The sequence below is a fragment of the Hoplias malabaricus genome, chromosome 8 (genome assembly GCF_029633855.1).
Source record: "Hoplias malabaricus isolate fHopMal1 chromosome 8, fHopMal1.hap1, whole genome shotgun sequence".
Lineage (NCBI taxonomy): Eukaryota > Metazoa > Chordata > Actinopteri > Characiformes > Erythrinidae > Hoplias > Hoplias malabaricus.
The window spans coordinates 39,287,902-39,301,761 of NC_089807.1; the positions used below are offsets into that span (position 1 = coordinate 39,287,902).

A 13,860-nucleotide genomic window follows, 5' to 3' on the forward strand; every position below is an offset into this window, starting at 1 on the left:
TGGAGCTCATAAAAAAGGTCTGTATTGGGTTTGGGCTGTGAGGTACTGTTAAGAAGTCTAGCATGTCGTAAATAAAGGCGAAAGTGGGAATAAAACTGCGGCTTCTCTATAAGCCGGGCGGACAGCCGCAGAACTCTCGAGGGAAACTCCTATGTCACCTGAGCTCAAGGGTGGGCTGCGACTTCTGAGACACAGTGAAAAGACGATCACGCTGGATCTCACAAGGAAATAAAATAGGGATGAGAAAATTGGAGGGAAAATGGTGGCAGAAAATAGCTCTCTGAGTAGATTTCCAAATGAACCGGGCCAACTAATAACATTTGTTTATTCATTCATTCATAGACAGGGACATACCTTGGATGGGGCCATCAGTGGATCACAGGGCATCACCCACTTACACCTATTGGACACTCTTGGACACTTTTGAGTCGCCAATCCATCTTCCAACATGTGGTTTTGGACTGTGGGAGGAAACCGGAGCACCCGGAGGACACTCAGGGAGAAGACACCACAGTGGCCTGATATGGGGACTGAACCCACAACCCCAGGATCCTGTGACCTTCTTTACACTGGAACGTTATGTGTTCCCCTCGCCTACCACCAATGTACAGCATCCAACTGAATGATAAGAAGGCAGCCAGTCAGTGCCAGGACCCTCAGCACACATTAGCTATTAGGTAGAGAAAATGTCTGAGCCCATATTTGAAGATGAGGATGATTATGAGACCAGAAGTGATCACTGTGGCAGACTCAGTGAGGACGTCTACACCAACACAACAACTCCTTCCAAAAAACGCCCAGAGAGCCAGGACTTTTCATCCGAAAAAGTGTTTTTAATCAGTACAGTGTCCCTGTCACTGCACTCTGGCATTGGGACCCACACAAACTCCATGAACAGCGCCCCCTATTTTAACTATGTGTCTTTGTGAACTAAAGAAAGGACCATGGCGATGTCCCCAATTTCCATTTTCATTTGTTTCCCATTATTATGAAAATATAAATGTAATAACACAAGGTTATGACTAAATGCTGCTAAACTTAAAAAATATGCAGTGACCCAAACAATAAACATCCTGTACAAACCCTAAAGCGTTCAGTAGAAGCAGACAGGGAAGGGTTAACCATATGCTTTTCATTGAGTTAAATGAATCATACTTGTTTTTGACTCACTAATTGCTTCTGTTTTATTCCCAGAATTCATAAATGAACAGTTCCTCTTTATTCACCTCTCAGGTTTTATTCATCTGTTTATTTTTGTTTAGTGACTTCAGGATGAAAGGATGGAGAGGGGAGGAAGGGGAAGAAGAAAACTGGGGGGGAAAAAAAACGCGCCCTGCTTCAATTTCACCCGATTCATTTACACATCCGGCCTCATTCAGTGAGCTGAAAGAGGGAAGCACAATGCCTGCAAAGTGTATTGTTGATGAAAACCATAAAGGAGGTATTTAATTGGGCTATTTATCCTCTGCTTAGCTCCGATGCTGTGCCCTCTCTTGTTTAGGGCTGTGTTTCACACACACACACAGGCTTCTCCTGTTGCAGCGTCGTCTCCTGTGGAGAGAACGGGCCTTGAATAATTACTTCAATTCACCATCAAAGCCAGAACAATGTCCAAGACAAATACAATCAAGGCATCGAATAGCAGTGCGTCTGATGATGTATGGGAATTGGAGATCGCCAGCCAGGTGCCAGCCAGGTGTGGTGCCAAGAAGTAAGGTTAAAAACGCACCACTAAACACTGCCTCCTAACAATGAGTCGCCAGGGGCCAACTGGGGATATGACAGACATCTTACCTTTGTGTGTGTGTTTGAGTGTGTATATGATTACGTAAACAGCTGAGCTTATGAGACCACACTGGTGTGAGATAACTCAAAAAGACCACGTCAACACTGAGCTCCAGGGTTTCCACATCACAGCTCCGAGGCCGTTTCCTAGTTCACTGGTAAAACCGAAGTGCTGATGGTGGACATGTTTATGAGCCTTTGAAGCTCCTGCAGCATTTGCATGTGAGAATGATGTTATCTGAGTTCTGGCATGAAATGTTACCTCGTAAATCTTTAACCAACTTTGGGTTTTCACTGCGACCTCAGGCCTTGTATCAGTTAACAATCAGCACGCTGGGGCAGATATGAAGGTCAATTCTGAATCGCAGGTTTTATTCAGTTCGGCATCAAGAGCTGGATCGTCCGACTTGAAATGAAGGGTATAAGGGGAATGGATCATCTTTACCATAGATTCCTTCCAAGGAGCATTCAGAAGAGCATTTTCCACTGCGTGATACCTGCACTACTCGACTCTGCTCTGCTCTACTCGGTTTTTAGGACTCGGTACCTGGTTTGTTTTCCACTACAATGGCTCACCATAAAAAAAGAAGCTGGTGATGACTCAGAACACGTCTCTAACAGAAGCCGTGGGCTTTGGAAAGGACAACAGTGGTGGCTGTAACTTTATATGTTGTTTATTAGTGTACTGTCGTTGTTATTATATAAGCTCCACATGTCAGTTCAGACAGATCCCTTGTTGCACTATCTAACTCTCACTGGATTTGGAGCATTTGAACATCTTTTAAAGACCCAGATGTTTACAGATGGTGCTGGATGTTTAGATAAGATGGACATGTCTCTCTGGCCAATCAGCACTCTGCAAGTTTCCAGTTGAAACCACAAGCAAGCAGGTTCTAAAAAACACTCATTTCCAGGTGGCAGGTATCAAATGCAAAGAAACCGAGAGTGGAGTGGAGTAGTGTAGGCACCATGTAGCGGAAAAAAACGCTATTAGTGATGTCAGGTGCTGAGGTTGGATGATTCATACTGGATAGCGTAGCGACCTGAGGGCAGCGTGGTAGTGTCCAGGGTCCTGGGGTTGTTGGTTCAAACCCCACCACAGGTGACGAGCTCTTTTTAATGTGTTCTCCCTGTGTCTGCATGGGTTTCCTCTGGGTACTGTGTGTAGGTAGGTGTGAAAGAGACTGAGCGAGTAGGTGATGGGTGATCTTCCTACACCAGGTGATCCCCTGTAGGCTCCAGACCTTCCACTATCCTGAACTGAATGAAGATCATAGATCTCCAGTGTGTTCTATTTCTTTAAAAATGCTTAGTAGGTGAACTTCTCACCAAGAACTCAATATTCCAAATGTGTAACTTCTAACAGAACTCATGCAGCTTCTCTATTTTTAATATTAGTAGGCGCACGGTGATTTAGGAGCCGACCCAGAGCCAGACCTTTTTTCTTTCTTTCTAGCAAATCATTTATAAATAACAGGCCATTTTTTTACTTTCCTACAAAGTCAGATCAGCTTGCACACTATAAATATATAGCAGTCATGAAAAAGGGAACAGTACCCCTTTGCAGTGGAAACCCTATTTTCTGAAGCTTTGGTGAACACAAGGCACATTTTAAACCCTTACACATGCGGGAGATCCCTGGAATCTCCATTTCTCACATTCACTCCAGCAGTGGGAGGCTTGTAAAGCCAGATTAGGAGGGTTACATTCGCTGGCAAACCCAGAACCCAATAAAAGCTTTTAATGCAGGGCTTTGGGCTTCAGCGCCGATTGACTCATTATATCCACTTAATAGGTAATAATACCCAAAGACGCCTCGGTTAGTGAATATATCCTTTGGTTTCTCCACTATATAAACAGCCCGGGCTGCCAAGAGCATGCTTACTAACAGCCTGCGATCGCATTGCCACCAGTTCTGTTTACACACATTGGCCAGCGTGGTCAGCTTGTGTGCATCCATGTGTTTATCCCAGGAGACTCTCCTGGAGGGTGGTCTGTGACGGCTGCAGAGTGCAAATAAACTCTGAGATTTGAGCTTGTTGTTGATCTCCGCCGGCCCGCAGATTGCATCGCTGTTTTCTTTTATCCGGGATCAACAGATTAAAGTAGTGCCTGACGTCCTCACTGGCCACTGTATTTGAATATGGTGATCTGTTAGCGTACTACCATCACCTGCTGATCCACTCTCACGAGTGACACTCTGTAAATTGGCTGATAGCGTCAGCTGCGTTCGTCACTCCATCCCGTGGCCTACGTTTGCCTCAGGGTCTTTCACTCAGCCAGGGCTCTGTGCTGGAGTTTACCTCCTGGAAATACTACACTCTGCACGCAGCAGCTTATTAAAAGTAGAGCCTGGGGCAGTCAGAAATAACATCAACACCAGGTTTACTTCAGCACTAGAGTTTCTGTGACTATATACAGCCAGAGGTTAGTGTGTGGCAGTCAGAAATCAGGGAAACAAACCTGTTGTGGCCTTCGGGTTGCGGAAGTGGGCCTGGAACAGGAAAGTGGACAGTTTGATCCTCAGGATCAGCAGGTGGAAACGGGGGAGGGGAGCGAAGGAACGACACCCTCAAGATCTTCCCTGCAGGACCCTTGAGCAAGACGCCTAACGTCTAATTGCTCCTTGGGCACTGTGGCTGGCTGCCTGTCGCTTCAGGAGTAAAAATTGCTGTGTGTTTATGTCTGTGTGTGTGTGTGTGTGTGTGTGTGTTTTCACTGCAACACATGGCAGTATTTAGGCTCAGTTTCCCCAAGTGGATTAATGTAGTGTCCCTTCTTCTTTTTCTTCTTCTTCCTTTCCTTTTTGTCTTCTTTCTTCTTTTTCTTCCACTTCTTCTTCCTCTCCTTTTTGTCTTTTCTTCTTCACCTTCTTCTTCCTTTCATTTTCATCTACTTCCACTTTTCTACCTTTTCATCTTCTTTCCCTCCTTCTTTTCATTTTCATCTTTTTTCGTCCTCTTCTATTTCTTCCACTTCTTCTTCCTTCCTTTTTGCCCTCTTTCTTCATCTTTCTTCTTTTTCTTCCACTTCTCTCCTTTTTGTCTTTTCTTCTTCACCTTCTTCTTTATTTCCTTTGCATCTTCTTCCACTTCTTCTTTCTTTCATTTTCATCTTCTTCCCCTCCTTCTTCTGTCACATCTTTCCTTTTCATCTTCTCTCTTCCTCTTCTATTTCTTCCACATCTTTTTCTTCTTCTTACTTTCACTTTAGTCTTCTTCATTCTTTCCTTTTTGTCTTTTCTTCTTCTGCTTCTTTCTTTCATTTTCATCTTCTTCCAATGTTTCTTCTTCTCCTTCCTTTCCTTTTTGTCTTTTTTCTTCTTCTCCTTCCTCTTCTTTCTTTCCTTTTCATCTTCTTCCACTTTTTTATCTTTCTTTCATTTTCTTCCAATTCTTCTTCTCCTCCTCCTTCCTTTCCTTTTGTCATTTTCTTTTTCTCCTTCCTTTTTATACTTTCTTCTTTTTCTTCACTCAAGTTGAATCACAGACAATTTTATTGGAGTTAGGTAACGTCACGCCCAAACTCCTTCTCCCTCACCATCATCTTCTTCTGCTCCTTCTCTTCTTCTCTTTAACCGTGCAGTGCCTGACACTCTCTCTGGGGATAACTGCTCCCTTCCAGAACTAATCAGTACCTGACCTGACTAATGTTTATGTGGCTGAATACCATCATATTCTCCCAGCAATGTTCCAAGATGGAGTGTTAACCATCCAAAGAAACAGAGAAAAATACTACAGCAAATGGGTGCCTAAAGAGTTGGCCTTATCGAACATTAGGCAAAGAACATTGATACAAACTACAATAGGCTCCGGACCTGTCAAACACCACCAATAATAAACCAATGGCACTGAAACCAAAATGGCCGTGAGTTACCCCAATGTAACCCAAGGTCAGATTCAGGACTGAACTCAGCAGGTGGTACATACCCACCCTCCGGCTCTGGGCTGGCACCAGTCCATAACCAGGCCTTGAATCATCTAGGTAGGTGGCAGCAGGCCAGGACATTGCCCCAGTGCTGTCATGCTCTGTGGGAAAACACAGAGTCAGGGAGGGTTTAAGGGCCCTGGAGGAGGATGACTGTCAGCTCCCCCACCTCTCCACTCGCTAAAAAGCATGGAATTGCACATCTCTGGGTCGCAGGCACATGGTGAAACAGCTGCGTCTCTTTGATGTGAGCAGCAGCATTTGATGTATGATACCTTTCCATCCATGTGATCTCTTTATATTGAGCCCCTCTGCACAGAGGTGCTGCCCCCCGCACCCCTCCCCCCGCTTCTCTCTCTATGATACACAACACCTCGGAAAGTGGCAGATTAAAACTTACTGTTAAGTTCAGAATATAGATTACATTTTATTTATAAAAATATTTGGTTAGCCAAGATATTTGATCTCTTAACACTGTTTCTACCGTAACCCTTTTCATATTGCCCCTGTCACTCATCCTTCAGACCTAGCTGAGCATGGGCCCACCGACCACACTGACAGTGGATGACAGGACCCTCTGTCTTTCCTCAAGACACAACACCGGGCCTCGGCTTTGATGCTCAGCGTAGAAACTGATGGATGCTGCGCTATCGTCCTTTTACAGACGAGAGCTGCTCTTTAATGGATGGCTTTGAATGGAAGTAAAACCATATGGTGGAAAAGGAGCTAAGAGCAGATGGAGGTCAGGCTCCTTCAGAAACTCGTCCTATCGCAGAGGCAGATGAGGTCATTCGGCGTGTCACGAGTGGGATATGGAACACGTACCGGCCGCGAGACCTGGACGTGGTGACAGACCTTACGTAGAGATGACAGTTCAGCTCATAGTGAAGAACAGTTAAAGAAGAGATCTCTTATGTCTCTGCAGTTTCTTCTGGTCAACGATGAGATCAGATGGAAAGGCCGAAGTCCTCTCTGCTCAGATATTTCTCCTGAGAAAAGAGCCCAGGAGTCTGGTAAGTCTTCCATGCTGGGCTCAGATTGGCTGATGTAATAGCACTCATATTTATCTGCAACTGATCTAAAGGCAGGAACTCAACCTTTACTCATTCAGCAAGAAGATCTCTCTCAGTTTTCATTCACTTTCTGTAACTGAGGTGGGTCCAGAGCCTAGCAGAATCACTGGGCTCAAGGCAGGAACACCCTGGACAGGCCACAGGGCGTCACTCGCTCACCCAGTCATCACATTTCCCTCCGGGACAGCAACATAGACAAGTGTGTGTTCTGCAAGCAATTATCTGAATTTTAATATCTCAACTGACTATAAAGACCTGGGCTACAGGGCCCTCGCAGCATTGTGTATGTAGCGTTTAGCTTCCACAGAGCTAATATTGACACAGCAATTTAAGATCCCATTCACCTTTAAAAACACCATCAATAATAAATCTCTATCAGATCAGGAAACACCGCCATCGCCGCTTCCGCTTCGTTTAATGGTTTAATATTTAAGATAAGGACATTTTGCATTTTCAGAAGCTAGTTTGCTCCTGAGTGACATTTGTGCAGAAGAAAGCAGCAAAAATACAGCGGTCAAACGTTTGTAGTCAGACGATCTGTAACAGAATCTCAAGATCCAGGCTTCCACAACGTATGGGAAGAAAAAGCCAGTGGCTTTTAAGAAATGTCTCATATGGCAACAAGAAATTTTGCTTCTGCCCTGATTCAATTTTCTTTACAGTGGTCTGTAGGAAATGCAACCTTCCACCTCACTGTTCGTTCATTTTTCAAACTGTGGCTGGCCTCTGTTTAAAGAGCTACCTTCAAACTGCGCTTGATTACCATTAGAGAGTTAAAAAAACACAAAGACTCTGGCCGTTCCATTCCAGCGAGAGACTGAAAGGAGATGGAGAGTGAGTGGTGAAAGGGCACGGAAAGATCCCTCAGTCTTCCATTTTCACAAGACCCCCACTGCATCTGGGCACCAGCTGTGTGTGTGTGTGTGTGTGTGTGTGTGTCTCTGTGCGCATGTGTGTGTAGGAAGTTAATATTGCTCTGACTAATAATGCTACAACACATTATGCACATCTATGGAAAATTCGATAGTGATTTAGAATCACCTTTGGGATGGAGCTGTGACTGTGATCCAGAAGTAAACATGCAGCATCAGTAACGTTCTCATGGCTGAATTCCATCAACAGCTATCAGAAATGTTCCCCGATTATGGCATGTGCTTTGTTTAATGGTGATGGTACAAGCCGGGAGTGCATATCTGATCACATGTAGCTGGCAGTGAATGTCATATATTACAAGAAGGGTCCACCATTTCTTTTGGGAATATAGTTTATGTGGATGGAAATTTATGGCGGCACGGTGGCGCAGCAGGTAGTGTCACACAGCTCCAGGGACCTGGAGGTTGTGGGTTCGATTCCTGCTCCGGGTGACTGTCTGTGAGGAGTGTGGTGTGTTCTCCCTGTGTCTGCGTGGGTTTCCTCCGGGTGACTGTGTGTGAGGAGTGTGGTGTGTTCTCTCTGTGTCTGCAGGGGTTTCCTCCGGGTGACTGTGTGTGAGGAGTGTGGTGTGTTCTCTCTGTGTCTGCGTGGGTTTCTGCTGGTTGACTGTGTGTGAGGAATGTGGTGTGTTCTCCCTGTGTCTGCGTGGGTTTCCTCCAGGTGCTCCGGTTTCCTCCCACAGTCCAAAAACACACGTTGGTAGGTGGACTGGCGACTCAAAAGTGTCCGTATGTGTGTGTGTTGCCCTGTGAAGGACTGGCGCCCCCTCCAGGGTGTATTCTCGCCTTGCGCCCAATGATTCCAGGTAGGCTCTGGACCCACCGCGACCCTGAACTAGATAAGCGCTTATAGATAATGGATGGATGGAAACTTTTATTTTTATTTTTAAGAGACAAAATATCTGACCTGATGGGTGGGAATGGTTTATTGAAGACACTGTAATAACAAACAAAACTGTAAATGTAAGACAGATGAACTCAGAGGTTAGAAATCAGTGGTTAATTCAAACAGACGATGCAGAGGCTAAACATGAAAAATAACAACACTAAAAAATCTAAATAAAGGCTTAAATGATAAAAATAATCAAGTCACACAGGTTCAAATCGACCAAAACAGAAAAGAAATACCAACAGTTTCTTAAGTAGCGTAGTGCAACACACTACTTAAAGGGGACATATATATATATGCAGAGAGTTCAGAATCTCTGAGGGTGTCCAATCACAGCGCTGGACCCGTGTTTAAGTGAAAGCGCAAAGACGAGGTTAAACAAAAACACCCACAACACCTCAGTCTCAGATCACCTCAGTGCCTGCACTGAGCTCATCTCTACCTCATTCTCATTATTGAAACGCTGTGTTTTTAGATCCTTGTGGTATTTTGACTGAGGCATGTCCTGTCCCAGACCCAGAGCTGTGGTGTTCCCTTGTGGAAAAGGTGTAGAATAAATATGTCCCCTTCAAGTATTGAGTTACCTCTAGAACGTCTTAAATCTGTCAGAATAGGAACTGAAGGGTTCTTCTGTTTTAGGATCCTTCTGATCCAACATCAAATGAGAAACCTTAGAAGTGAGAGTTGTTGACCAATCACAGAGCAGCTGGATGCTGTCGCTATGGTAACAAAGTGAATGTAAACACAGGAAAAAGAATCAGTAACTGAATCAGTAATTGAGTAATGTATTTAATTACTAACCCCCTCTGGGGAATAATAATAATAATAATAATAATAAAAAACCCACCTCCGATTGATTGATGCCACAAGGTTTGAATTCATTTCATAAAAGACATTTCAACACAAAAGCTTGCGTGACCGCGTAAGAGTAACAAAAAAAAAGAAAGCTAGGTGCTTCCAACATGTACAGTGGACATTTATCACCAAAGAACATACAGCTACAGAACGGAGGAACAAGCCACAGGCCGTGTTTTTCAGCTGAGGTCATATGACGAATAACCCAAAGCAAGGAATCAAGGAGCCAGATGTTTTCAAGTTCAGATCCTTCTTCTGACCCAGTCAGTCCATCCAGCCTTTTTTCAGACCAAAGGTTCTAATCATTAAGGCAAACTGGACCTGTTTCAAGGTTAAATTTATGGTCGGACGTACCGTATCCATCACTTCGAAAGATTCGCCCGAAGCGTTTGTTAAAATCAAAGACAGTTTTAAAAATATGTAACTTCTTTACAGTAGCAACCGTTTAGTCACAGTTCTTGTGAAAATTAGGGACCTTAATGATGTAGAATGTACACTTTAAATAATAAAACACTTGACTGTTTAACAGCTCAAGATGATTCAGATCTGGATTTTTCTTTGGCAAGTTTCTTTGCACTACACCAGTGGTTTTCAAATCACAGATGAGCCGAATGAATGGGGAAAAACACTGACATGTGCAGGAGAACCACCACATTCAGTCATTTACCATCTCTTTTAAAACCTGATCGGATTAGGAGTTAATAAGTTAATAAGTAAAACACATAAAAACAGCCTTGTAAGACCCAAAACAGTAAAACCACACAGTAATTTGATGAACCAGAAGTGTGTGTGTGTGTGTTGTAACAAGAATCAATTCCATACACAGTCTGCAGCAAAACATTTCGCACAAGACGAGTTTTCTTTTGGAGGTGGTCCCTTTGTTGACCATTTGAATTTCTTCCCATTTTTAACTGAACTGAACTAAAACTTGCTCCCTTCTGTCAAGGGAAATGCCTTACGCCTTCTCCAAAGACTTGTAGTATTCCTTCAGCACTGTCCAGGCTTTGGGGGCCATGAAGCCCTCTGGTGGGTTCTGTCCCTCTCTGGCCATCCTCCTCATGCGGGTGCCTGAGATGAAGTCGTAGTCCTCGTGGCTGCAGGACACAAGAGCGGAGAGTGAGTCAGAACACAGTGGGCCACTATGATGCAACAGCGGAACTGTGGGATTACTGCCTGTGCTTTACTGCAGCTGGGTTTTGCCCGAGAGCAGACACGAAAAATCATGAACAGTGAGGAAAATGACAAGTTCAGGACCGGGCCCTTGTAGCGGGGTCTGGTGGCATTGTCTGGTGACATGCAAGAATGTGTTCATTTACTTGTACTTGTGATAAAATATTAAAAAATAAATAAATGGGGTGTGTTCTTCCCGTGTCTGCGTGGGTTTCCTCCGGGTGACTGTCTGTGAGGAGTGTGGTGTGTTCTCCCTGTGTCAGCGTGGGTTTCCTCCGGGTGACTGTCTGTGAGGAGTGTGGTGTGTTCTCCCTGTGTCAGCGTGGGTTTCCTCCGGGTGACTGTCTATGAGGAGTGTGGTGTGTTCTCCCCGTGTCTGCGTGGGTTTCCTCCGGGTGACTGTCTGTGAGGAGTGTGGTGTGTTCTCCCTGTGTCTGCGTGGGTTTCCTCCGGGTGACTGTCTGTGAGGAGTGTGGTGTGTTCTCCCTGTGTCTGCGTGGGTTTCCTCCGGGTGACTGTCTGTAAGGAGTGTGGTGTGTTCTCTTTGTGTCAGCGTGGGTTTCCTCCAGGTGACTGACTGCGAGGAGTGTGGTGTGTTCTCCCTGTGTCTGCGTGGGTTTCCTCCGGGTGACTGTCTGTGAGGAGTGTGGTGTGTTCTCCCTGTGTCTGCGTGGGTTTCCTCCGGGTGACTGTCTGTGAGGAGTGTGGTGTGTTCTCCCTGTGTCTGCGTGGGTTTCCTCCAGGTGACTGTCTGTGAGGAGTGTGGTGTGTTCTCTCTGTGTCAGCGTGGGTTTCCTCCAGGTGACTGACTGTGAGGAGTGTGGTGTGTTCTCTCTGTGTCTGCGTGGGTTTCCTCCGGGTGACTGTCTGTGAGGAGTGTGGTGTGTTCTCCCTGTGTCTGCGTGGGTTTCCTCCAGGTGACTGTCTGTGAGGAGTGTGGTGTGTTCTCTCTGTGTCAGCGTGGGTTTCCTCCAGGTGACTGACTGTGAGGAGTGTGGTGTGTTCTCTCTGTGTCAGCGTGGGTTTCCTCCAGGTGACTGTCTGTGAGGAGTGTGGTGTGTTCTCCCTGTGTCAGCGTGGGTTTCCTCCGGGTGCTCCGGTTTCCTCCCACAGTCCAAAAACACACGCTCCAGGGTGTATTACCGCCTTGCGCCCAATGATTCCAGGTAGGCTCTGGACCCACCGTGACCCTGAACTGGATAAGCGGCTACAGATAATGAATGAATGACTAAATGGAGTGTCCAAATTCCAAACATTGCTCCATATATCTTAAGAAACATGGGCAGCATCCCCTTAGCTGTGGCTTTACTGCACGAACCCGACTGCAACTACTGCTTTTCCTCCTGCAACATTATGAAAATAAAATCTATATCAACAAAATAACAATAAAATTTTGCAATACATTTTTGAACATAAATCCCCACAGTTTTGAGAAAGTAAAAGGCAGAAGTGTGGTAAAGTTGGTTTAAGAGGAACAAGAAAAAGTGCAGATGGAGAAGAAATATAAACTTCAGACTTCCTCCATTAAACTCAATCTCTCCTCTGCACCTTCTCCTTTTAAACAATCAGCATTAAAAAAATAATCAGATTCTTAAACCTCTGATAAACGTGACTAATTAACAATCTAAACGATAATCAGCCGAATGCATACAGACACTACCCCTAACGGCACCCCCCTCTAAACTATTCAAGCTAAGGAGACGTTCATAAGAGATTATACTCCTCGATTTAGACAAAGACTCTAAGAAAATAAATCCCCTCAGCGCTGCGCATGTCTTCACTAAAGGTTCAGTGCACTTTCCCTGCCATAATCACATTTGTGCAATGTGGTTTCTTTCCGCTGCAGCTCTAAAGCAATGTGGTTTGTCCACACAGCCAAAGCATTTCTTATGGGTTTGTAGTTGTGCACAATGAAAAAGCTCAAACATTTTTCCAGCCTCCGAGCAGAAGAAAACAATCACAACACAAGGCTGTATCTATCTGTATGTTCTGGGCCCTCCAATGGCTTCCGTACCCACACTGCAACCTATTCATTTCTATTGTGATCATATTCTGAATAATAAAAAGGTTCTTAACACTCCGGGATCTGCTTAATAGAAATGGATGGAGTCAGAGGAGACCACTCTCTGCACCTTTAAGTGTTGTCTGTAGTCTTAAACATAGTCTGTAACCAATAAGGAGGAACCATGCATTAGTCATGGGTGATCTACAGAGTTTTACATGTGATTGCAGGTCAGAATTTCGTAAAACTCATAAACGACTACATGTTTCGCCGATTTTCATTGTGAAAAGGTGGTAACATCCACTACACGGAACTTAAATGTAGCAACAGCTGCATGGTGCATTATTCGTGGTGAGTTACTAGAAGTTACTGGACTGGACAAATAATAATAATAATAATGAAGCATCAGGCAACTCAGAATTAATCATGGGAGGAAGGAAGTGATGAGCATTAATGCCGCGAATATGTAGTCAAATGAGAAACAGCTTGGGCTGAATTGAGCCGTTACACATTGTAGGGAGACTTTAAGAGAGATCGCTGGTAATTAGGCTTAGCATCCACACTGGCCTCAGCTTTGGCCAACCCACGCCTGCTCCAGGAGCAGACGGAAAGCCATAAATCTGCAAAGGCGCCAAGTCAAGTCCTTTGAAATTCAGATGGGGTGCTAGTCTCGTGCTCCCCTCCCCAGTCACTCACTCGCTACAGGATAGAGGAAGCAAGAAAGAAGGAACAAGGTAGATGGAGGGAAGGAGACCGCCAAAGTTTCCAGGATCTGACAGAGCTTTTAGTTTACTACATCAGTTGAGCACTTAACGTTGTGTGAACATTTCATGATTAATTGGGCCACTATGAATGCTCTAAAGTGACCTGGAATATAATCATCTGACATTGTCTTCCATTGAACGTTAAGAAGGTTTTTTTCCGTCTCCTGTACAGTTACTATTTTTGGAGATAAATGATTTTGAGTGGACAACAAAGAAAACCATCTGCCTCTCACTCAATATCTGTCCCAAATTGGAAAATGTAGTAGTACTAGATCCTGATTTGGACAATCACATGATTTCAGGTAAGAGATTGGGCCAAGAGATCTTTACTTAAAATATAAAGATTGTTTGTCATCAGTGTTCTCTCTGTGTCTGCGTGGGTTTCCTCCGGGTGACCGTCTGTGAGGAGTGTGGTGTGTTCTCTCTGTGTCTGCGTGGGTTTCCTCCGGGTGACTGTCTGTGA

At 44.7% G+C, this 13,860-nt stretch overlaps 1 protein-coding gene across 1 annotated transcript in view; it reads right to left on the reverse strand.

The window, feature by feature from the left end:
- Nucleotides 1–8,637: 8,637 nt before the first annotated feature.
- Nucleotides 8,638–13,860, reverse strand: part of papss1 (3'-phosphoadenosine 5'-phosphosulfate synthase 1) — a 34,458-nt gene continuing 29,235 nt past the window's right edge. Inside the window, exon 12 of the mRNA XM_066678949.1 lies at nt 8,638–10,555. Within this exon, the coding sequence (XP_066535046.1) occupies nt 10,417–10,555 (139 nt within the window). The 3' untranslated portion in view covers nt 8,638–10,416. The remainder of the gene's footprint in view (nt 10,556–13,860) is intronic.